The following is a 26,510-nucleotide window of genomic DNA, read 5'->3' as shown; positions in this document are numbered from 1 at the left end:
TCTTCCCTTACCATCCCTGTCCCTGCTTGATTGGCAGACAGCTGGAAGCTGAGACCTGTTTCCCAATCCTATTACTACACTACGCATACAAATTATGCCCAGGTGTAACATTTGGAAACAGGCAGGTAGAGATAAATAGAAAAATAGACCAGCTCAACACTGAAATGCACAGGCTCCAGACACGAAGGGGCAATGGTGTGGAAGCACGGATGCAGGGACCCGCCCGTCCCTGTACCATGCAGACAAAAGGAAAGGTTTTTAGAGTGACATGTCTCCCCTTCAACCATGTTTTTGATTTTAATGGTATGAAGTAAATGTTAAAGGGGACCTCCCATCAAATAAACTTTTGATATATTTTAGATTAATGAATGTTGAATAACTTTCCAATAGCATGTTAATGAAAAATGTGCTTCTTTCTATTGTATTTTTCCCGATCAGTCCTGTCAGCAAGCATTTCTGACTCATGCTGGAGTCCTAAACACTCAGAGCTGCAAGCCTGCTTTGTTCACAGCCAAACAGGCTGTGAACAAAGCAGGCTGGCAGCTCTGAGTGTTCTCCTTTGTGAACAAAGCAGACTGGCAGCTCGTAGTGTTTAGGACTCCAGCACGAGTCTGAAATGCTTGCTGCCAGGACTGGTAGGGAGACCCCTAGTGGTCATTTCTTCAAAGTGGAAAATTAAATAGAAAGAAGCAGATTTTTTAATAACATGCAAATGTAAAGTTATTCTGCATACATTAATCTATAATATATCAAAAGTTTTTTTGATGAGAGGTACCCTTTAAGGTTTATTGCACCTGCGGAGGCTGGATTTTCCTTTCCTTTTGTCTATTTGGAAACAGGGCTTGGCTTTCAGCTGACTGTCAATCACACAAGGATCAGAGGGGTAGCAAGAAGAGTTCTCAACACTTAAGGGGCTTGGGAAAACCCTTTGGACACTTGGGGCCTTTCATTTATCTTTCTATGCTCCATAATGTAGAACAATGCTTTCATTCTGTGGTACAAAGAGGTGTCCCCAAGTCCCTGAAGTGTCTCCACACTGTCCCTTATTTCTATGCCCTGTTTGACAGTCAGATGGAAGCAGATCCCAGTTTACAAATCCACACCTGTGCACAATGTGTAAGAATGAGATTTGGAAACAGGGCTTGACGTCCAGCTGACTATGTATCAAACGGGGACAGGGATTGGGAGGAGGCAAAGGGAGTGCTAGTCCTCAGCACTTCAGGGACTTGAGAACTCCCCTTTGACCCTTGGCACCAAAGAATAAAAGCCTTTTTTCTACATTATGGAAGCACACGCAGATAACAAAAAAGGTCCACAGTCTAAAAAAATCCCCCGAAATGCTAAGGACTGAAACACCTTGTCTCTCCACCCCTCCCATCCTTGTTTTATTGACAGCTAAAAGCCGATCCCTGTTTCCAAATCTCACATATGCGCACAATTTGCCTGACAATCACAGGAACAGGATAAGGAAATAGGGCTCGGCTTCCAACTGACTGTCAATCAAGCAGGAATGGGAGGGGGAGCGAGGAAGCACTTTAGGGACTTGGTAACCCCTCTGACACTTCAGAAAAAAAAACAGCATCTAACAGGGTCAGTGAATTACAGCTGACAACATTTCCTAACAGAGCTGATTTCTTCCAAAAACAGGGCCACCCTTGTACTCAGGTTGCAGAGGTTTTGCTGCTCAGTTCTATGGAAGTGAATGGAGCCAAGTTGTGATACCACACACAACCTAAAGACAGGTGGGGAGCTGTTTTTAGATGCAATGAGCTGTGGTAACCTCTTTAGCCTGTAGTTCCTATGTGCACCATATTAATCATTCCCCACAAGCACTGGGACAGGGGCAATGTCTGCAGGCTATATGTCCCCACCAACCTGCTCCAGGTCCCTTGCTCTCCGTCTGTCAGGGCACAGCACCCCATGCACCGCGCCCCCCTCTGGACGTCACCCTTCATCAGACATGGCAGCTGTGGTTGCGCCTGCGCCAGGCTCATGCAGATGTTGGATAAGGTGAGGTAGGTTTCCTGTAAGGACAGAGGACATTGCAGCACTCCATACAAATATAAAGCCCCTCGGGGATATAAGCGGCTACCTGCGTGAGGCGCGTGGCCCAGAAGTAGTCAGTGTCCGGGTAAGTGCTGGTCACAAGGAGACTCAGTTCTCCGCGCGTATCTGTAAGGTCCTCAAGCCAACTCAGGTCCCCAAAACATCCCCTCAGCATCTCAGCCAAGAAGGGTCCCCTGCGTCATCACAGAACAGGAAGAAGACAATATCTTATAAACAGAACAGTGTTTGCAAAACTACAACGTCCAGCATGCCCGGACCGCCAACATGGTGGCACGTTAGGTCCTATGGGGGGATGGTTTATGGCATGGAGGTCAGGTCCTGATCCATATGCTCGTGATTGGTGCTCTTACTAGGCCTCCTGACTCCTCTCCCGCTACTAGGGATGTAAGAAAAAAAAAATCGATTTGCGCGATTATCGCGATTTTTCATTTGGCGATACTGAATAGATTCAAAATATTTTTGAATCGATCCTTTTAGGGATGTGGAATTTGTATCTCCTGACGCCCGGAACAGCATGTCCCAGGCGTCAGGAGATACAAAGTCCACATTTGTGGAGCCCGGATCTGACGCAGCGGCGCTCTGGGTGTACGGAGCGGGCTCCGCCGCTAATAGCCAGCATTTCGCGATCGCTGCGGCTGGCTATTAACCCTTTAGATCGCCGCTGTCAAAGCTGACAGCGGCTTCTAAAGGGATCTGTGAATGCTCCCTGGTGGGCTAGTGGGGTGGATCGCCCCCCCCCCCCCACAGCGTGATCACGGGCGGGCGATCCCCTATAGAGGTAGCCGGAGGACTTACCTCTGTTCCCTGGTGTCCCGTGGCTCTATCATTGATAGATCCTGGCTGGACTAGGCTCTATCAATGGACCGCAGATCAATGGAGTTCAATAGAACTCTATTCATCTGTCTGAGGAATCTAATGATTCCTCCTAAAAGTCTAATAAAGTGTTAAAAAAAAAAAAAAAAACTGTTTTAATAAAAGTGTAAAAGACATTGTTTTTGAGACAGAATCGGGATATATGGCGATGTATCGTCACCTAGACGGTATCGCAATATATCGAATCGCCACACCAGTATCGCGATTCTAATCGTATGGCTAAATTCTTGGCGATTCACACCCCTACCCGCTACCCATCTTTTGTGCAAGCTGTGGGGTCACGCGCATAAACTATTGGCACTATAAACTGGTGGCACTGAGTTCACACCACTGTGGCGTAACCCTGGCTTGCCTGATTTTGACTCTTTTACGGATGCCGGCTATTGGGAGCAGAAGGGACTGTGTAGCTTGGAGCCAATTGTGGTCCAGGGTGCAGTCCCATTATTTGGGGACCTGTGGGAGGACATTTCCTTGCCGCGCTCTTCCTTTTATAGCTATATACAGTTCGCCATGTATACGAGACGCAGTGTAGGTCCCTAGCGATGGTCATTCGTTCTAATAGGGTTGTGGATTCGGTGGTTACAAATTGGGGGTCAGCGGGGATTATCTCGTGGTTGTATGGAGAATTGTGGAGCGTCCATCATGACAAATTCCCTTTAACTGTTTGTGGCAAATGGAAGAGGGATCTTGGAGTTATGACTGATGAGGAGTGGTCCACTGTGCTGGCGCTGACTCCATACCTATCTTAGTTGTCCCAGCTCTTTCTCCTACATAGAGTACAGTGGTCCCTCAACATACCATGGGAATCCGTTCCAAATGGACCATCGTTGGTTGAAACCATCGTATGTTGAGGGATCCGTGCAATGTTAAGTATAGGACAGTGGTCTAAAACCTGGGGACCTCCAGATGTTGCAAAACGACAACACCCAGCATGCCCGGACAGCCAACGGCTGTCTGGGCATGCTGGGAGTTGTCGTTTTGCAACATCTGGAGGTCCGCAGGTTGAAGACCACTGGTATTGGAGGTTATACTCACGTGTCCCCGCCGCTCCAGACCGTCACCGCTGCCCTGGATGTCGCCTTTCATCGCTGTCCCCGATGCTCCGGCAAGGCCTCTGCTTCCCCGGCATCCTCACTCTCAGTCGCCGTCATCACGCCGGTCCTATTGGATGACGGAACGGCGTGCACAGCGACGTGATGAGGGCGCCGACGATGCAGGGGATCCCGAAGAGGACGCGCCGGAGCCCCGAGGACAGGTAAGTGATCGCCAGCGGACCATACGGGGCACCGTAAACGGCTATCCGGGGGCAGCTGAAGCAGTCTGCGCTGGAGGATAGCCGTTTATGCGATGGCCCCGACATACAAAAGCATCGCATGTTGATGCTGCCTTTGAGAGGCCATCGCATGTTGAAATGATCGTATGTCGGGGGGTCACTGTATATAAAACGCCAGTGTTCTTGCACAGGATTGGGGTCAGATCTGATTCTGCATGTCCGCGATGTGGTAAGTTGGAGGCCCTCCTGGTGCATATGATGTGGCACTGCCCCCTTATAGATGCTAATTGGAGGGAGGTGCTTCATCTTATCCGGACGGTGTATGGGTTAACTCTATCTAGACTCCCTAAGGCAGTGGTCATCAACCTGCGGACCTCCAGATGTTGCAAAACTACAACTCTCAGCATGCCCGGACAGCCAACGGCATGCTGGGAGTTGTAGTTTTACAACATCTGGAGGTCCGCAGGTTGAAGACCACTGCCCTAAGGTGTGTCTGCTGGGTCTCACTGGTTATGGACAGGAGCCTTCTTAAAAGGAGTAGTCCAGTGGTGAACAACTTATCCCCTATCCTAAGGATAGGGGAAAAGTTTGAGATCGCGGGGGATCCGACCGCTGGGGCCCCCTGCGATCTCTCTGTACGGGGGCCAGGCTCTCCGGCCAGATAGCGGGTGTTGACCCCTGCACGAAGCGGCGGCCGACACGCCCCCTCAATACAACTCTATGGCAGAGCCGAAGCGCTGCCTTCGGCAATCTCCGGCTCTGCCATAGAGATGTATTGAGGGGGCGTGTCGGCCGCCGCTTCGTGCGGAGGTCGACACCCGCTATCTGGCCGGAGAGCCTGGCCCCCGTACAGAGAGATCGCTAGGGGCCCCAGCGGTCGAACCCTCCCCGCGATCTCAAACTTAGGGGATACGTTTTTCACCACTGGACTACCCCTTTAAGTCGAGATTGGCGTCCTAAGGGTTCTGTATCAAGCCTGGAGGTTGATTGCTGGATTAGACCCACTCCCCCTGATGGGTCAGATTTCCAGAGTTAAATTTATAGTCAGACTGGAGAAGGGAATTTATATTAAACGAAAGGTAGAAATTAAATTTCACGGTATTTGGGTCCCTGGGTGCGTAAACTTGACCCTGTTAGAAATGGGACGTAGATGTTTAGTTTTGGGTTCCCCGTATGAAGCTGGGATGATGTGTATGGTATGTGATTGGCTTGTGTGCGTGCTTTCCATTTGGTCTCTGTATTGGAGGTCTTCTGCCGTGGCGCCTGGCGGGCTTCTATATGTTTTTGTTCCATCGAGGTCTCCTACTGGGAGGCCATGTCTTGCACACCCACTTTCCTTGATTGAATGCTTTACTTTACAGTTTTCCTGTTCTGTAACTGCCTGGTATTTTCGGTAGGTGGGGATGAGACGGACTGTTAGTTTGGGGGAAGGATGTTGATGGGGTGGGGGGGGGGGGTTGTTTGTATGTTTGTTACAAATTTTTATTTGTGTTTAAAGAAAAAAACTTTCAATAAAAATTTTCTGATATAAAAAAAAAAATAATAAAAAGTTTGATCCCGACACATTTCATTACCAGATTCTTCAGGGGACATGAACCTTCGCCAAAACAGAAGTTCTGATGTTATACGTAACAACTAGGAAGGCCAAATTCTGTCTGGGCATACTGGGAGTTGTAGTTTTGCAACAGCTGGAGGCACCCTGGTTGGGAAACACTTCTTAGACATGTCAAAAGTATTGATTCTGACGCATTTCTTTCCCATATAGTTGATTCCTCAGTGGACACGAACCTTTACCACAACAGCAGTCTGATGGTATATGTAAACACAAGGGTACAAAAAAAACAACAAGTAGATAATGTGATGCCATATGCATAGTGCATACAGCTGTATTCCATCAGACTGCTGTTGTGGCAAAGGTTCATGTCCCCTGAGGAATCTACTGTTTGGGAAAGAAATGCGGCGGGATCGAAACTTTTGACGTCTCTAAGACATGGTCTTCCCAACCAAGGTGCCTCTAGCTGCATGTAGGTACTAAAAAATTACAATATAAAAAAAAATCTTCAAAACTTTCCAAAAAAAGTTCTGTTACAGTCACATGTATTTAGATTAAAAACGTTTAAAAGGGGTATTCCAGGAAAAAACTTTTTTTTTATACATATATCAACTGGCTCCAGAAAGTTAAACAGATTTGTAAATTACTTCTATTAAAAAATCTTAATCCTTTCAGTACTTATGAGCTTCTGAAGTTAAGGTTGTTCTTTTCTGTCTAAATCCTCTCTGATGACACCTGTCTCGGGAAATGCCCAGTTTAGAAGAGTTTTGCTATGGGGATTTGCTTCTAAACTGGGCGTTTCCCGAGACAGGTGTCATCAGAGAGCACTTAGACGGAAAAGAACAACCTTAACTTCAGAAGCTCATAAGTACTGAAAGGATTTTAATAGAAGTAATTTACAAATCTGTTTAACTTTCTGGAGCCAGCTGATGGTCTTTGATCACGAGATCCCCGGGTATTGGAAATCAATAGGTTAAAAAGGTAATTTTTTTCTGTTAATGTAGCACAGAGACGTATCTAATCCTCTGACCAGTATGACAGACGCACCTCATCTCCACCGGGATTAGGAGCCGGTTCCTGGCAGCGGTGACTTCTTCTAATACTGATGAACAGAACAGACAGAAACCCTGTTAATGGCTTATGTTATATGTTATGGGGTCCGTGACTGCTGCGGGGGGGGAAGGGTCTGCTTATATGGGGGTCATTGATCCGGGATGAGATGTATACGCCTTCACCTACAGTCACACAATATCATTATATATATATATCAATTTTGTGTTAACCATGTGTTGAAATAACAAGCTCACCAGCAGAAGATCACAGTATATATATATATATATATATATATATATATATATATATATACACATACACATACATACAGTGGTCCCGCAACATACAATAGTAATATGTTCCTAACGGACCATTGTTTGTTGAAACCATTGTATGTTGAGGGATCCGTGCAATGTAAAGTATAGGACAGTGGTCTACAACCTACGGACCTCCAGATGTTGCAAAACTACAACACCCAGCATGCCCGGACAGCCAACGGCTGTCCGGGCATGCTGGGTGTTGTAGTTTTGCAACATCTGGAGGTCCGCAGGTTGAAGACCACTGTTAGAGGAAGTTGTACTCACCTGTCCCCGCCGCACCGGACCGTCACCGCTCATCACCGCTGCCCTGGATGTCGCCGTCCATCGCTGTCACCGCGTCCCCGACGCTCCGGCAAGGCCTCTGCTTCCCCGGCATCCTCGCTCTCAGTCGCCGCCATCACGTTGTTACGCACGGCGCTCCTATTGGATGACGGGACGGCGTGCGCAGCGAGGTGATGACAACAATGGAGAGCGCCGGCGATGCAGGGGATCCCGAAGAGAACGCGCCAGAGCCACAAGGACAGGTAAGTGATCGTCAGCGGACCACACGGGGCACCGTAAACGGCTATCCGGGGGCAGCTGAAGCAGTGTGCGCTGTCGGATAGCCGTTTATGCGATGGCCCCGACATACAAAAACATCATATGTTGATGCTGCCTCTAAGAGTGATCACATGTTGAAATGATCGTATGTCGGGGCCATCGTAGGTCGAGGGGGTCACTGTAGATATGGATCTATGACATATTGCCATTCTATTTCAAGTGGGGAAGAACAAGGCCAGATATTTACTTTTATTAAAACCATATATTTGTATATTTATGGATAGTAGACACATGATCAATCAGGATAAACACGCCCACATTTATAAAGGACACGCCTTCAATCATGATGGACACACCCATCAATTGAGCATATAAGTGGCTCCAGAGAAAGCCAGAAGGAGGAACAGATGAGGGTCTCCAAGGACGTCCTGCACAGCCCTCCAGCACAAGAATGACAGCTAGAGGAAGCTAACAGAGGCGGCCATTTTGATGAACATTTCAAGATGGATCCACCACGCTGGATAAAGAAATCCCAGCTGGTGAGACATGATTTATGGACAGGCCTACATAACCCTCCTACATTATTTACTTATGCTAAGGACTGCCTTTATGTCAAGAAGATTACAATAAATTAAGGTTTTTAAATACAAAAGGGCTCACTCTCTCCATGGTCAGACCAGGTTATAATTTAGTGTTCCGGTTATATTTAACACCTCCTCCGTCTACAGTCACACGCGCCTCCTCCGCCTACAGCCACACGCGCCTCCTCCGCCTACAGCCACACGCGCCTCCTCCGCCTACAGCCACACGCGCCTCCTCCGCCTACAGCCACACGCGCCTCCTCCGCCTACAGCCACACGCGCCTCCTCCGCCTACGGCCACACGCGCCTCCTCCGCCTACGGCCACACGCGCCTCCTCCGCCTACGGCCACACGCGCCTCCTCCGCCTACGGCCACACGCGCCTCCTCCGCCTACAGCCACAACCCTCCTCCGTCTACAGTCACAACCCTCCTCCGTCTACAGTCACAACCCTCCTCCGTCTACAGTCACAACCCTCCTCCGTCTACAGTCACAACCCTCCTCCGTCTACAGTCACAACCCTCCTCCGTCTACAGTCACAACCCTCCTCCGTCTACAGTCACAACCCTCCTCCGTCTACAGTCACAACCCTCCTCCGTCTACAGTCACAACCCTCCTCCGTCTACAGTCACAACCCTCCTCCGTCTACAGTCACAACCCTCCTCCGTCTACAGTCACAACCCTTCTCCGTCTACAGTCACACACCAGTGCCTACAGTTACTCAACATGCATAACTCTCACAGTATAGTTGTAGCCCTGTGCGCCAATGTTTAAATAACTCCGAGAGGAGCTCATGGGGATCTGCCATTTGCACAATTCCTTTTAAAGTCAATTGGAGTTGTGCACGTTCCGTAACTTCTTCACTTTGGCTGCTTTTGGCTTCATTGCCATCTCTTGCACATACAAACAGGCCGGAGGGGTCCGGGAATCTGAATTTACGAGACAGGAAGGACCCTATTAAGCCAAAGGGCCTACAGACCTACCTGTCTGACTGTCCTGAAGGTCCGGGGCACTGACAGGGGTCTGTAACAGAATGAATGACAGGTCTGACACCTGAACACAGACCTTACAGACATAACAGAGGAGGAGGGGGGGGGGGACACAAACCTTATATAACAGAGGAGGAGGGGGATACAATCCTTATATAACAGAGGAGGAGGGGGGGATACAAACCTTATATAACAGAGGAGGGGGGGACACAAACCTTATATAATAGAGGAGGGGGGGACACAAACCTTATATAACAGAGGAGGGGGGGGATACAAACCTTATATAACAGAGGAGGAGGGGGACACAAACCTTATATAACAGAGGAGGAGGGGGATACAAACCTTATATAACAGAGCGGGGGGGACACAAACCTTATATAACAGAGGAGGGGGGGGATACAAACCTTATATAACAGAGGAGGAGGGGGACACAAACCTTATATAACAGAGGAGGAGGGGGATACAAACCTTATATAACAGAGGAGGGGGGGACACAAACCTTATATAATAGAGGAGGGGGGGGACACACCTTATATAACAGAGGAGGGGGGGATACAAACCTTATATAACAGAGGAGGAGGGGGACACAAACCTTATATAACAGAGCGGGGGGTGAGACAAAAACCTTATATAACAGAGGAGGAGGGGGATACAAACCTTATATAACAGAGGAGGGGGATACAAACCTTATATAACAGAGGAGGAGGGGGACACAAACCTTATATAACAGAGGAGGAGGGGGATACAAACCTTATATAACAGAGGAGGAGGGGGACACAAACCTTATATAACAGAGCGGGGGGGGGGGACACAAACTTTATATAACAGAGGAGGAGGGGGACACAAACCTTATATAACAGAGGAGGAGGGGGATACAAACCTTATATAACAGAGGAGGAGGGGGATACAAACCTTATATAACAGAGGAGGAGGGGGATACAAACCTTATATAACAGAGGAGGAGGGGGATACAAACCTTATATAACAGAGGAGGAGGGGGATACAAACCTTATATAACAGAGGAGGAGGGGGATACAAACCTTATATAACAGAGGAGGAGGGGGATACAAACCTTATATAACAGAGGAGGAGGGGGACACAAACCTTATATAACAGAGGAGGAGGGGGATACAAACCTTATATAACAGAGCGGGGGGGACACAAACCTTATATAACAGAGGAGGAGGGGGACACAAACCTTATATAACAGAGGAGGAGGGGGACACACACCTTATATAACAGAGCGGGGGGGACACACAAACCTTATATAATAGAGCAGGGGGGGACACAAACCTTATATAACAGAGGAGGAGGGGGGGTATACATTACCAGCTCAGGTAAAGGATCCGCCACTCTCTCAGACAGTCTCGGGTCTGTGGTCACTGATGATTGGTTCAGATGAGATCCTATATACACGGAACCATTACGGGGCTCACCGGCCCGGACGGCATCATCACCGGCATCCACTGCTACACTGTCGGGTCTATAATAGAAAGTTATAACAAAAAGGGACATCCAGATGTGTCCAGCCCTATGACGTGTATACTGTCCAGCCCTATGACGTGTATACAGTCCAGCCCTATGACGTGTATACAGTCCAGCCCTATGACGTGTATACAGTCCAGCCCTATGACGTGTATACAGTCCAGCCATAGGACCTGTATACTGTCCAGCCATAGGACCTGTATACTGTCCAGCCATATGACCTGTATACTGTCCAGCCATAGGACCTGTATACTGTCCAGCCATAAGACCTGTATACTGTCCAGCCATATGACCTGCATACTGTTTAGCCATAGGACCTGTATACTGTCCAGCCCTATGACGCGTATACTGTCCAGCCATATGACCTGTATACTGTCCAGCCATAGGACCTGTATACTGTCCAGCCATATGACCTGTATACTGTCCAGCCATAGGACCTGTATACTGTCCAGCCATAAGACCTGTATACTGTCCAGCCATAGGACCTGCATACTGTCCAGCCATAGGACCTGTATACTGTCCAGCCAGGTGACCTGTATACTGTCCAGCCATATGACCTGTATACTGTCCAGCCATATGACCTGTATACTGTCCAGCCATAGGACGTGTATACTGTCCAGCCATAGGACGTGTATACTGTCCAGCCATATGACCTGTATACTGTCCAGCCATATGACCTGTATACTGTCCAGCCATATGACCTGTATACTGTCCAGCCATAAGACCTGTATACTGTCCAGCCATATGACCTGCATACTGTCCAGCCATAGGACCTGTATACTGTCCAGCCAGGTGACCTGTATACTGTCCAGCCAGATGACCTGTATACTGTCCAGCCATAGGACGTGTATACTGTCCAGCCATATGACCTGTATACTGTCCAGCCATATGACCTGTATACTGTCCAGCCATATGACCTGTATACTGTCCAGCCATATGACCTGTATACTGTCCAGCCATATGACCTGTATACTGTCCAGCCATATGACCTGTATACTGTCCAGCCATATGACCTGTATACTGTCCAGCCATAGGACCTGTATACTGTCCAGCCATAGGACCTGTATACTGTCCAGCCATAGGACGCGTATACTGTCCAGCCATATGACGCGTATACTGTCCAGCCATATGACGCGTATACTGTCCAGCCATATGACGCGTATACTGTCCAGCCATAGGACCTGTATAGTGTCCAGCCATAGGACCTGTATAGTGTCCAGCCATAGGACCTGTATAGTGTCCAGCCATAGGACCTGTATAGTGTCCAGCCATATGACCTGTATACTGTCCAGCCATATGACCTGTATACTGTCCAGCCATATGACCTGTATACTGTCCAGCCATATGACCTGTATACTGTCCAGCCATAGGACCTGTATACTGTCCAGCCATAGGACCTGTATACTCTCCAGCCATATGACCTGTATACTCTCCAGCCATATGACCTGTATACTCTCCAGCCATATGACCTGTATACTCTCCAGCCATATGACCTGTATACTGTCCAGCCATATGACCTGTATACTGTCCAGCCATATGACGTGTATACTGTCCAGCCATATGACCTGTATACTCTCCAGCCATATGACCTGTATACTCTCCAGCCATATGACCTGTATACTCTCCAGCCAGGTGACCTGTATACTGTCCAGCCATATGACGCGTATACTGTCCAGCCATATGACCTGTATACTGTCCAGCCATATGGCCTGCATACTGCTATGACCTTGATCTGGATGTGATGTGTATACAGCTCCCTCTAGTGGAGGCTTCTGGGAGATACATCCCATTATAACCGTAGATACAATTTCCAGTCACATTATAGAATCGGAGGAATTATTCGCTGTTGTTGCAATAAAATCTATTACTGCGGCAACTGGGGGATGCTGGGAAATCGCAGATCATCTCGCTTTCACATGTTCCGGGCCTTTTATACAGAAAATAATGGCTGCATTTTATTTAGGGCCCGGAATGTTCCCCTCCCGGCACAGCTTCTAGTTACACAAAACCTTCAAAACCAGCACCACAAGACCCAGCAATCCCAAACAATGGGCTGTGATGGGTCATAAAACAGATAATCTTAGTCTATAGGTGTGAACCTCATGTCATCGTCTGTGCCAGTGTTTCAAGCTGTTGCAAAACTACAACTCCCAGCATGCCCGGACAGCCAGAGGCTGTCCGGGCATGCTGGGAGTTGTAGTTTTGCAAAAGCTGTAGACCCTGGCTGGGAAACACTAAGGCTACATCATGATTTTGCAATACAGTTTTGTATAATTTTTTCCTCCCAAACCGGGAAATAAAAAACGGACCAAACCGTAATGCAAAATTGTGCATTATAAAAATCATATACGGCTTTTATAACCGTGAAAAAGTATTTTGACAGCTGCCCACAGACCCCACCCCACCCCCACAGCAGCCGCGGGGGGAACTACTACTCCCATCATGGAACAGTCTGTTCCATGTTGGGGAGTAGTAGTACAGTAGAACTGAGGGATTGATTACACCAGATCTCACTTCTGAGACATGCTGCTGTAAAAAAACAGTACAGAACCGTGCAAAAAAAAAAAAAAAACGCAGAATTGTACACGTAAAAAATAAAAAAATAAATGTACACAACCGGATACATCAAGTTGTATGTTTTAGTATTGTAAGTCAATGTATATGATTTTCTACATGTATACGGTTTTGTATACAAAATTGCGACGTGAATGCGCCCTAAGAGACCTGTCAAAAGTTTTGATTCCCGACGCATTTCTTTCCTATACAGTAGATTCCTCAGGGGACATGAACAGTTACCAAAACCGCAGTCTGATAGAATATGTAAGAACTAGGAACGCTAAAGGCAGTCTGGACAGGCTGGGAGTTGTAGTTCTGTAACAGCTGGAGGCGTTCTGGTTGGGAAACACTGATCTATGCAGTCACCATATAAACTCACTACAGGCCTGCAGATAGTGAGCGTCATCACATTACCGCCTGACCATACAGACCTTGGCTGAACGCGGGAGCGGACGGTCATATAACGGGGCCTCCCGGCTCAGCCATGATGGAAGAGGTGGGGTCCCAGTGTTGACTATATATATTATATACACACACATATCACAGCCATACCGTAGGTCCTCGTGAGGTTCCTGGTGCACAGACGCTGTTCCGCATCCTCCAAGCCTCCTCAAGATAAATTTGTCCTGAAATCACAAAGAGTTAATAGGCGGCTGCAGTGCAGAACGCTGCTGTTCTCTGGTATCAGCTATTTTAGCCTTAGAGCCGACGAGTATGGCCGCCATACGGCTTATCGGTATGTGGCGATATCCGGACATTAAAGGGTTTATCCCAAAATAGAAGAAAAAGAGCTGATGTTTTCTAAAAATAAAAAAATAGCGTCACCCCTGTCCTCAGGTTGCGTGAGGTATTACAACTCGGCTCCATTCAATCCAATGGAATGGAGCTGGAATTCCGCACAACACCTGAGGACAGGTGTGGCGCTGTTTTCAGGAATTAATGTTCTATCTCACTGGGGCCGATGCATTGGTCCCTCCTTACCCCTGATGACCACAGGTCACGGTGTTGCGGTGTCGGATTCTGGGGCGTTACCTTGGCGCCATCTTTCTGGAGGTAGTCCATGTACATTTCGTTCTCTTCTTGCCCTGAAGGAGACAAAGAGAATATCAGGGAGTGCAACTCTGGAGCATCACATCATCTTTATCCTCCAAAAACCTGGATTAGAATTTTGGGGGGGGGGGGGGGGGGGGGGGAAATCACAAACATCACATGACATCAGTAAACATCAACCATTGGGCGTCCCTTACCAGAAGGGCTGTCAGGTGCCTCTCTGTGGCGTGGATCAGACTTAATAGAGCTGACCTGGAACACAAGTGATGAGATCTAAATGGGAGCTTTAAGGAAGAGTTTACCAACCAGGGTGCCTCCAGCCATTGCAAAACTACAACTCCCAGCATGCCCGGACAGCCAAAGGCTGTCCGGGCATGCTGAAAGTTGTAGTTTTGCAACAGCTGGAGACAAGTTGGTTGAGAAACACTGTCCTAAAGACATATCAAAAGTTTGATCACAACGTATTTCTTTCCCAGTAGCTTCCTCAGGGGACAAAAGTCTGATGGTATATCTATCAACTAGGGTACAAGAAATCAAGATGATGTGACTCCATAAGCCATGTGCATACATCATACTGCCTCATTGTTTTCATGAACACTAATGGTTATGTATTCCATCAGACTGCTGTTGTGCAAAAGTAGGTTCCCCTGAGGAATTTACTTTATGGGAAAGAGATGTGTCGGGATTAAAAAACTTTTGACATTTCTCTAAAACGATCTTAGAAACACGGAATGTAGAGTAAAGAACAATAATGGATCTAAAACAGACAAGATATTACTTTATAATTATTTTATACTGAAGGAATAGAACCAAACATTGTTACCGACACTTCTTCAGAATCTTCAGAGATGCTTGAATCTTTATTTTTTGGGCTGAAGGCTTTGCAGGAAATGCGCCGATCCCTGTACATTACGCCGTGCATTTGGTAGATCACCATCCGAGCGTCCTGCACGCTGCACAGCGTCACAAAGGCAAAGCTGAAAAAAGTGAAGACTGAGGATGATGATAAGGTGGATTACTGCCATAACTACGGTATGCTGTGCCCCCGCCCACTAATAACCATGCTGTGCCCGCCTCCCCCGCCCACTAATAACTATGCTGTGCCCGCCTCCCCCGCCCACTAATAACTATGCTGTGCCCCCGCCCACTAATAACTATGCTGTGCCCGCCTCCCCCGCCCACTAATAACTATACTGTGCCCGCCTCCCCCGCCCACTAATAACTATACTGTGCCCGCCTCCCCCACCCACTAATAACTATGCTGTGCCCGCCTCCCCCGCCCACTAATAACTATGCTGTGCCCGCCTCCCCCGCCCACTAATAACTATGCTGTGCCCGCCTCCCCCGCCCACTAATAACTATGCTGTGCCCGCCTCCCCCGCCCACTAATAACTATGCTGTGCCCCCCGCCCACTAATAACTATGCTGTGCCCGCCTCCCCCGCCCACTAATAACTATGCTGTGCCCGCCTCCCCCGCCCACTAATAACTATGCTGTGCCCCCGCCCACTAATAACTATGCTGTGCCCGCCTCCCCCGCCCACTAATAACTATGCTGTGCCCGCCTCCCCCGCCCACTAATAACTATGCTGTGCCCGCCTCCTCGCCCACTAATAACTATACTGTGCCCGCCTCCCCCGCCCACTAATAACTATACTGTGCCCGCCTCCCCCACCCACTAATAACTATGCTGTGCCCGCCTCCCCCGCCCACTAATAACTATGCTGTGCCCGCCTCCCCCGCCCACTAATAACTATGCTGTGCCCGCCTCCCCCGCCCACTAATAACTATGCTGTGCCCGCCTCCCCCGTCCACTAATAACTATGCTGTGCCCGCCTCCCCCCGTCCACTAATAACTATGCTGTGCCCGCCTCCCCCCGTCCACTAATAACTATGCTGTGCCCGCCTCCCCCCGTCCACTAATAACTATGCTGTGCCCGCCTCCCCCGCCCGCTAATAACTATGCTGTGCCCGCCTCCCCCGCCCGCTAATAACTATGCTGTGCCCGCCTCCCCCGCCCGCTAATAACTATGCTGTGCCCGCCTCCCTCGCCCACTAATAACTATGCTGTGCCCGCCTCCCCCGCCCGCTAATAACTATGCTGTGCCCGCCTCCCCCGCCCGCTAATAACTATGCTGTGCCCGCCTCCCCCGCCCGCTAATAACTATGCTGTGCCCCCCTCCCCCGCCCACTAATAACTATGCTGTGCCCGCCTCCCCCCGCCCACTAATAACTATGCTGTGCCCGCCTCCGCCTGCTAATAACTATGCTGTGCCCGCCTCCCCCGCCCGCTAATAACTATGCTGTGCCCCCCTCCCCCGCCCACTAATAACTATGCTGTGCCCGCCTCCCCCACCCGCTAATAACTATGCTGTGCCCGCCTCCCCCCGCCCGCTAATAACTATGCTGTGCCCGCCTCCCCCACCCACTAATAACTATAATGTGCCCGCCTCCCCGGTCAGTACCGCAGTTATTGCTGAAGTAACCCAAATGATGATTTCTCGCAACGTGTGCAATCTATTCTACAATACCTGTAGTTTTCTCTGTATATTATTATTATTACAATACCTGTAGTTTTCTCTGTATATTATTATTATTACAATACCTGTAGTTTTCTCTGTATATTATTATTATTACAATACCTGTAGTTTTCTCTGTATATTATTATTATTATTACAATACCTGTAGTTTTCCCTGTATATTATTATTATTACAATACCTGTAGTTTTCTCTGTATTATTATTATTATTACAATACCTGTAGTTTTCTCTGTATATTATTATTATTATTACAATACCTGTAGTTTTCTCTGTATATTATTATTATTATTATTACAATACCTGTAGTTTTCTCTGTATATTATTATTATTATTATTACAATACCTGTAGTTTTCTCTGTATATTATTATTATTATTACAATACCTGTAGTTTTCTCTGTATATTATTATTATTATTACTACAATACCTGTAGTTTTCTCTGTATATTATTATTATTATTATTACAATACCTGTAGTTTTCTCTGTATATTATTATTATTATTATTACAATACCTGTAGTTTTCTCTGTATATTATTATTATTATTATTACAATACCTGTAGTTTTCTCTGTATATTATTATTATTATTATTACAATACCTGTAGTTTTCTCTGTATATTATTATTATTATTATTATTACAATACCTGTAGTTTTCTCTGTATATTATTATTATTATTACAATACCTGTAGTTTTCTCTGTATATTATTATTATTATTACTACAATACCTGTAGTTTTCTCTGTATATTATTATTATTATTACAATACCTGTAGTTTTCTCTGTATATTATTATTATTACAATACCTGTAGTTTTCTCTGTATATTATTATTATTATTATTATTACAATACCTGTAGTTTTCTCTGTATATTATTATTATTACAATACCTGTAGTTTTCTCTGTATATTATTATTATTATTACAATACCTGTAGTTTTCTCTGTATATTATTATTATTACAATACCTGTAGTTTTCCCTGTATATTATTATTATTACAATACCTGTAGTTTTCTCTGTATATTATTATTATTACAATACCTGTAGTTTTCTCTGTATATTATTATTATTATTACAATACCTGTAGTTTTCTCTGTATATTATTATTATTACAATACCTGTAGTTTTCTCTGTATATTATTATTATTATTACAATACCTGTAGTTTTCTCTGTATATTATTATTATTACAATACCTGTAGTTTTCCCTGTATATTATTATTATTACAATACCTGTAGTTTTCTCTGTATATTATTATTATTACAATACCTGTAGTTTTCCCTGTATATTATTATTATTACAATACCTGTAGTTTTCTCTGTATATTATTATTATTACAATACCTGTAGTTTTCTCTGTATATTATTATTATTATTACAATACCTGTAGTTTTCTCTGTATATTATTATTATTACAATACCTGTAGTTTTCCCTGTATATTATTATTATTACAATACCTGTAGTTTTCTCTGTATATTATTATTATTACAATACCTGTAGTTTTCCCTGTATATTATTATTATTACAATACCTGTAGTTTTCTCTGTATATTATTATTATTATTACAATACCTGTAGTTTTCCCTGTATATTATTATTATTACAATACCTGTAGTTTTCTCTGTATATTATTATTATTACAATACCTGTAGTTTTCTCTGTATATTATTATTATTACAATACCTGTAGTTTTCTCTGTATATTATTATTATTATTATTACAATACCTGTAGTTTTCTCTGTATATTATTATTATTATTACAATACCTGTAGTTTTCCCTGTATATTATTATTATTACAATACCTGTAGTTTTCCCTGTATATTATTATTACAATACCTGTAGTTTTCTCTGTATATTATTATTATTATTACAATACCTGTAGTTTTCTCTGTATATTATTATTATTACAATACCTGTAGTTTTCTCTGTATATTATTATTATTATTATTACAATACCTGTAGTTTTCTCTGTATATTATTATTATTATTACAATACCTGTAGTTTTCTCTGTATATTATTATTATTACAATACCTGTAGTTTTCCCTGTATATTATTATTACAATACCTGTAGTTTTCTCTGTATATTATTATTATTACAATACCTGTAGTTTTCTCTGTATATTATTATTATTACAATACCTGTAGTTTTCTCTGTATATTATTATTATTACAATACCTGTAGTTTTCTCTGTATATTATTATTATTATTATTACAATACCTGTAGTTTTCTCTGTATATTATTATTATTATTACAATACCTGTAGTTTTCTCTGTATATTATTATTATTACAATACCTGTAGTTTTCCCTGTATATTATTATTACAATACCTGTAGTTTTCTCTGTATATTATTATTATTACAATACCTGTAGTTTTCTCTGTATATTATTATTATTACAATACCTGTAGTTTTCTCTGTATATTATTATTATTACAATACCTGTAGTTTTCTCTGTATATTATTATTATTACAATACCTGTAGTTTTCTCTGTATATTATTATTATTACAATACCTGTAGTTTTCTCTGTATATTTTTATTACAATACCTGTAGTTTTCTCTGTATATTATTATTATTATTACAATACCTGTAGTTTTCTCTGTATATTATTATTATTACAATACCTGTAGTTTTCTCTGTATATTATTATTATTACAATACCTGTAGTTTTCTCTGTATATTTTTATTACAATACCTGTAGTTTTCTCTGTATATTATTATTATTATTACAATATCTGTAGTTTTCTCTGTATATTATTATTATTACAATACCTGTAGTTTTCTCTGTTTATTATTATTATTACAATACCTGTAGTTTTCTCTGTATATTATTATTATTATTATTATTATTATTATTACAATACCTGTAGTTTTCCCTGTATATTATTATTATTATTATTACTACAATACCTGTAGTTTTCTCTGTATATTATTATTATTATTACTACAATACCTGTAGTTTTCTCTGTATATTATTATTATTATTACTACAATACCTGTAGTTTTCTCTGTATATTATTATTATTACAATACCTGTAGTTTTCCCTGTATATTATTATTACAATACCTGTAGTTTTCTCTGTATATTATTATTATTACAATACCTGTAGTTTTCCCTGTATATTATTATTATTACAATACCTGTAGTTTTCTCTGTATATTATTATTATTACAATACCTGTAGTTTTCTCTGTATATTATTATTATTATTACAATACCTGTAGTTTTCTCTGTATATTATTATTATTACAATACCTGTAGTTTTCTCTGTATATTATTATTATTACAATACCTGTAGTTTTCTCTGTATATTATTATTATTACAATACCTGTAGTTTTCCCTGTATATTATTATTATTACAATACCTGTAGTTTTCCCTGTATATTATTATTATTACAATACCTGTAGTTTTCTCTGTATATTATTATTATTACAATACCTGTAGTTTTCTCTGTATATTATTATTATTACAATACCTGTAGTTTTCTCTGTATATTATTATTATTACAATACCTGTAGTTTTCTCTGTATATTATTATTATTATTACAATACCTGTAGTTTTCTCTGTATATTATTATTACAATACCTGTAGTTTTCTCTGTATATTATTATTATTACAATACCTGTAGTTTTCCCTGTATATTATTATTATTATTATTACAATACCTGTAGTTTTCTCTGTATATTATTATTATTATTACAATACCTGTAGTTTTCTCTGTATATTATTATTATTACAATACCTGTAGTTTTCCCTGTATATTATTATTACAATACCTGTAGTTTTCTCTGTATATTATTATTATTATTACAATACCTGTAGTTTTCTCTGTATATTATTATTATTATTACAATACCTGTAGTTTTCCCTGTATATTATTATTATTACAATACCTGTAGTTTTCTCTGTATATTATTATTATTATTACAATACCTGTAGTTTTCTCTGTATATTATTATTATTACAATACCTGTAGTTTTCTCTGTATATTATTATTATTACAATACCTGTAGTTTTCTCTGTATATTATTATTATTACAATACCTGTAGTTTTCTCTGTATATTATTATTATTACAATACCTGTAGTTTTCTCTGTATATTATTATTATTACAATACCTGTAGTTTTCTCTGTATATTATTATTATTACAATACCTGTAGTTTTCTCTGTATATTATTATTATTACAATACCTGTAGTTTTCTCTGTATATTTTTATTACAATACCTGTAGTTTTCTCTGTATATTATTATTATTATTACAATACCTGTAGTTTTCTCTGTATATTATTATTATTACAATACCTGTAGTTTTCTCTGTATATTATTATTATTACAATACCTGTAGTTTTCTCTGTATATTTTTATTACAATACCTGTAGTTTTCTCTGTATATTATTATTATTATTACAATATCTGTAGTTTTCTCTGTATATTATTATTATTACAATACCTGTAGTTTTCTCTGTATATTATTATTATTACAATACCTGTAGTTTTCTCTGTTTATTATTATTATTACAATACCTGTAGTTTTCTCTGTATATTATTATTATTACAATACCTGTAGTTTTCTCTGTATATTATTATTATTATTATTATTATTATTATTATTATTACAATACCTGTAGTTTTCCCTGTATATTATTATTATTATTATTACTACAATACCTGTAGTTTTCTCTGTATATTATTATTATTATTACTACAATACCTGTAGTTTTCTCTGTATATTATTATTATTATTACTACAATACCTGTAGTTTTCTCTGTATATTATTATTATTACAATACCTGTAGTTTTCCCTGTATATTATTATTACAATACCTGTAGTTTTCCCTGTATATTATTATTATTACAATACCTGTAGTTTTCCCTGTATATTATTATTATTACTACAATACCTGTAGTTTTCTCTGTATATTATTATTATTATTACAATACCTGTAGTTTTCTCTGTATATTATTATTATTACAATACCTGTAGTTTTCCCTGTATATTATTATTATTACAATACCTGTAGTTTTCTCTGTATATTATTATTATTACTACAATACCTGTAGTTTTCTCTGTATATTATTATTATTATTACAATACCTGTAGTTTTCTCTGTATATTATTATTATTACAATACCTGTAGTTTTCTCTGTATATTATTATTATTACAATACCTGTAGTTTTCCCTGTATATTATTATTATTACAATACCTGTAGTTTTCTCTGTATATTATTATTATTACTACAATACCTGTAGTTTTCTCTGTATATTATTATTATTATTACAATACCTGTAGTTTTCTCTGTATATTATTATTATTACAATACCTGTAGTTTTCTCTGTATATTATTATTATTACAATACCTGTAGTTTTCCCTGTATATTATTATTATTACAATACCTGTAGTTTTCTCTGTATATTATTATTATTACTACAATACCTGTAGTTTTCTCTGTATATTATTATTATTATTACAATACCTGTAGTTTTCTCTGTATATTATTATTATTACAATACCTGTAGTTTTCCCTGTATATTATTATTATTACAATACCTGTAGTTTTCTCTGTATATTATTATTATTACTACAATACCTGTAGTTTTCTCTGTATATTATTATTATTATTACAATACCTGTAGTTTTCTCTGTATATTATTATTATTATTACAATACCTGTAGTTTTCTCTGTATATTATTATTATTACAATACCTGTAGTTTTCCCTGTATATTATTATTATTACAATACCTGTAGTTTTCTCTGTATATTATTATTATTATTACAATACCTGTAGTTTTCTCTGTATATTATTATTATTATTACAATACCTGTAGTTCTCTGTATATTATTATTATTACAATACCTGTAGTTTTCTCTGTATATTATTATTACAATACCTGTAGTTTTCTCTGTATATTATTATTATTATTACAATACCTGTAGTTTTCTCTGTATATTATTATTATTATTACAATACCTGTAGTTTTCTCTGTATATTATTATTATTACAATACCTGTAGTTTTCCCTGTATATTATTATTATTACAATACCTGTAGTTTTCTCTGTATATTATTATTATTATTACAATACCTGTAGTTTTCTCTGTATATTATTATTATTATTACAATACCTGTAGTTCTCTGTATATTATTATTATTACAATACCTGTAGTTTTCTCTGTATATTATTATTATTACAATACCTGTAGTTTTCTCTGTATATTATTATTATTACAATACCTGTAGTTTTCTCTGTATATTATTATTATTACAATACCTGTAGTTTTCTCTGTATATTATTATTATTACAATACCTGTAGTTTTCTCTGTATATTATTATTATTACAATACCTGTAGTTTTCTCTGTATATTATTATTATTACAATACCTGTAGTTTTCTCTGTATATTATTATTATTATTACAATACCTGTAGTTTTCTCTGTATATTATTATTATTATTACAATACCTGTAGTTTTCCCTGTATATTATTATTATTACTACAATACCTGTAGTTTTCCCTGTATATTATTATTATTACAATACCTGTAGTTTTCTCTGTATATTATTATTATTACAATACCTGTAGTTTTCTCTGTATATTATTATTATTACAATACCTGTAGTTTTCTCTGTATATTATTATTATTATTACAATACCTGTAGTTTTCCCTGTATATTATTATTATTATTACAATACCTGTAGTTTTCTCTGTATATTATTATTATTACTACAATACCTGTAGTTTTCTCTGTATATTATTATTATTACAATACCTGTAGTTTTCTCTGTATATTATTATTATTACAATACCTGTAGTTTTCTCTGTATATTATTATTACAATACCTGTAGTTTTCTCTGTATATTATTATTATTATTACAATACCTGTAGTTTTCTCTGTATATTATTATTACAATACCTGTAGTTTTCTCTGTATATTATTATTACAATACCTGTAGTTTTCTCTGTATATTATTATTATTATTACAATACCTGTAGTTCTCTGTATATTATTATTACAATACCTGTAGTTCTCTGTATATTATTATTATTACAATACCTGTAGTTTTCTCTGTATATTATTTTTATTACAATACCTGTAGTTTTCTCTGTATATTATTATTATTATTACAATACCTGTAGTTCTCTGTATATTATTATTATTACAATACCTGTAGTTTTCTCTGTATATTATTATTATTATTACAATACCTGTAGTTTTCTCTGTATATTATTATTATTACAATACCTGTAGTTTTCCCTGTATATTATTATTATTACAATACCTGCAGTTTTCCCTGTGTATTATTATTATTACAATACCTGTAGTTTTCTCTGTATATTATTATTATTATTATTATTACAATACCTGTAGTTTTCTCTGTATATTATTATTATTATTATTACTACAATACCTGTAGTTTTCTCTGTATATTATTATTATTACAATACCTGTAGTTTTCCCTGTATATTATTATTATTACAATACCTGTAGTTTTCCCTGTATATTATTATTATTACAATACCTGTAGTTTTCTCTGTATATTATTATTATTATTATTATTACAATACCTGTAGTTTTCTCTGTATATTATTATTATTATTATTACTACAATACCTGTAGTTTTCTCTGTATATTATTATTATTACAATACCTGTAGTTTTCTCTGTATATTATTATTATTACAATACCTGTAGTTTTCTCTGTATATTATTATTATTACAATACCTGTAGTTTTCTCTGTATATTATTATTACAATACCTGTAGTTTTCTCTGTATATTATTATTATTATTACAATACCTGTAGTTCTCTGTATATTATTATTTTTATTACAATACCTGTAGTTTTCTCTGTATATTATTATTATTACAATACCTGTAGTTTTCTCTGTATATTTTTATTATTACAATACCTGTAGTTCTCTGTATATTATTATTTTTATTACAATACCTGTAGTTTTCTCTGTATATTTTTATTATTACAATACCTGTAGTTTTCTCTGTATATTATTATTTTTATTACAATACCTGTAGTTTTCTCTGTATATTATTATTATTATTACAATACCTGTAGTTTTCTCTGTATATTATTATTATTACAATACCTGTAGTTTTCTCTGTATATTATTATTATTATTACAATACCTGTAGTTTTCTCTGTATATTTTTATTATTACAATACCTGTAGTTTTCTCTGTATTTTATTATTATTACAATACCTGTAGTTCTCTGTATATTATTATTATTACAATACCTGTAGTTCTCTGTATATTATTATTATTACAATACCTGTAGTTTTCTCTGTATATTATTATTACAATACCTGTAGTTTTCTCTGTATATTATTATTACAATACCTGTAGTTTTCTCTGTATATTATTATTATTACAATACCTGTAGTTCTCTGTATATTATTATTATTACAATACCTGTAGTTCTCTGTATATTATTATTATTATTACAATACCTGTAGTTTTCTCTGTATATTATTTTTATTACAATACCTGTAGTTCTCTGTATATTTTTATTACAATACCTGTAGTTTTCTCTGTAGATTATTTTTATTCTTTCCAGCTTGAAGTCTTGGAATAGTTCACGGAGGTCGTCCTGAAACAGAGAGCAGGGGGGGGGGTCATTGCTCCTAAACGTTCCTAAATTAATACGTTGTCCATAGCAACAAAGCTTCTCTACTTGGTAACAGGCTCGCCCTAATACATACAGGCATATGACCCCAGGCCCGGACAGGACATCAGTCAGGTCTCCTTTTCCAATGATCAAGCTGATGCCCGGCACTTAACCCATAATAACAGCATCTAAGGCATAAAAGGACAGTTGCCGGGGGTTTGGGTGTACTCATCGGACCCCTCATAGCACGATTGTAGAGGGCTAATGAGTCAAGATGGAGGCTGATGGTCTCCTACTCACCTTCGTGCCGTTCTTTGTGGGCTTTCTCGTACAGTCTGTCTCAGGCAGGTTGTACATATTGATCGCCGATATAACTAATCTGTGTTATGGCTATGCACAACACTGAACAATACCAGCAATCAAATGGTTGTTATTAATAGTCCCCTGTGGAGTTAAAAAAAAATAAAAAAATAGAAAAAAAGCCCCTCCCCTATTCAAAAGATTTGATTCCAACGTATTTCTTTCCCTTTCAGTAGATTCCTCAGGGGACAGCAGACTGGTGGTAGCAGACTCCCTGTTTTCTTGTACCCTTATTGTTATATATTCCATCAGACTGCAGTTGTGTCCCCTGAGGAATCTACTGTACGGGAAAGAAATGCGTCGGGATAAGATCTTTTGACACGTCCCTAAGACGGTGTCTCCCAACCAGGGTGCCGTTGCTGTCAAGGCATTCTGGGAGCTGTAGTTTTGCAACAACTGGAGGCCCGCTGGTTGGGAAACACTGTCTTAGAGACGTGTAAAAAGTTTTGATTCCGATGCATTTCTTTCCAATACTGTGGATTCTTCAGGGGACAGCAGTCCGATGGTATATGTAACAACTAGTTTCAAGAAAACGAGATCATGTGACGCCATATGCGTAGTCCATGCATCAAATTGCCTTGTAGTTTTCTTGTACCATAATTGCTATTCATTTCATCAGACTGCTCTTGTAGCAAAGGTTA

General features: G+C 39.8%; 1 protein-coding gene across 6 annotated transcripts in view; it reads right to left on the bottom strand.

Moving 5' to 3' along the window:
* TDRD10 (tudor domain containing 10) overlaps positions 1–26,510 on the bottom strand; it is a 51,863-nt gene that overhangs the window by 1,949 nt on the left and 23,404 nt on the right. For 5 of the 6 annotated variants that reach the window (XM_056545900.1, XM_056545901.1, XM_056545898.1 and 2 more), the window contains 10 exons: positions 25,421–25,491; positions 15,162–15,315; positions 14,536–14,590; positions 14,270–14,373; positions 13,841–13,914; positions 10,577–10,730; positions 9,242–9,281; positions 6,813–6,867; positions 2,093–2,240; positions 1,876–2,024 (listed from right to left, as the gene is read on the bottom strand). In XM_056545900.1, coding sequence (XP_056401875.1) covers positions 1,876–2,024; positions 2,093–2,240; positions 6,813–6,867; positions 9,242–9,281; positions 10,577–10,730; positions 13,841–13,914; positions 14,270–14,373; positions 14,536–14,590; positions 15,162–15,315; positions 25,421–25,491 — 1,004 coding nt within the window. The remainder of the gene's footprint in view (positions 1–1,875; positions 2,025–2,092; positions 2,241–6,812; positions 6,868–9,241; positions 9,282–10,576; positions 10,731–13,840; positions 13,915–14,269; positions 14,374–14,535; positions 14,591–15,161; positions 15,316–25,420; positions 25,492–26,510) is intronic. The other variant, XM_056545902.1, reaches the window with a different exon arrangement.

This window comes from Hyla sarda, chromosome 11 (genome assembly GCF_029499605.1).
Source record: "Hyla sarda isolate aHylSar1 chromosome 11, aHylSar1.hap1, whole genome shotgun sequence".
Taxonomy (NCBI): domain Eukaryota; kingdom Metazoa; phylum Chordata; class Amphibia; order Anura; family Hylidae; genus Hyla; species Hyla sarda.
The sequence above is the reverse complement of the archived record's forward strand: the minus strand, read 5'-3'. Positions and strand labels throughout refer to the sequence as shown.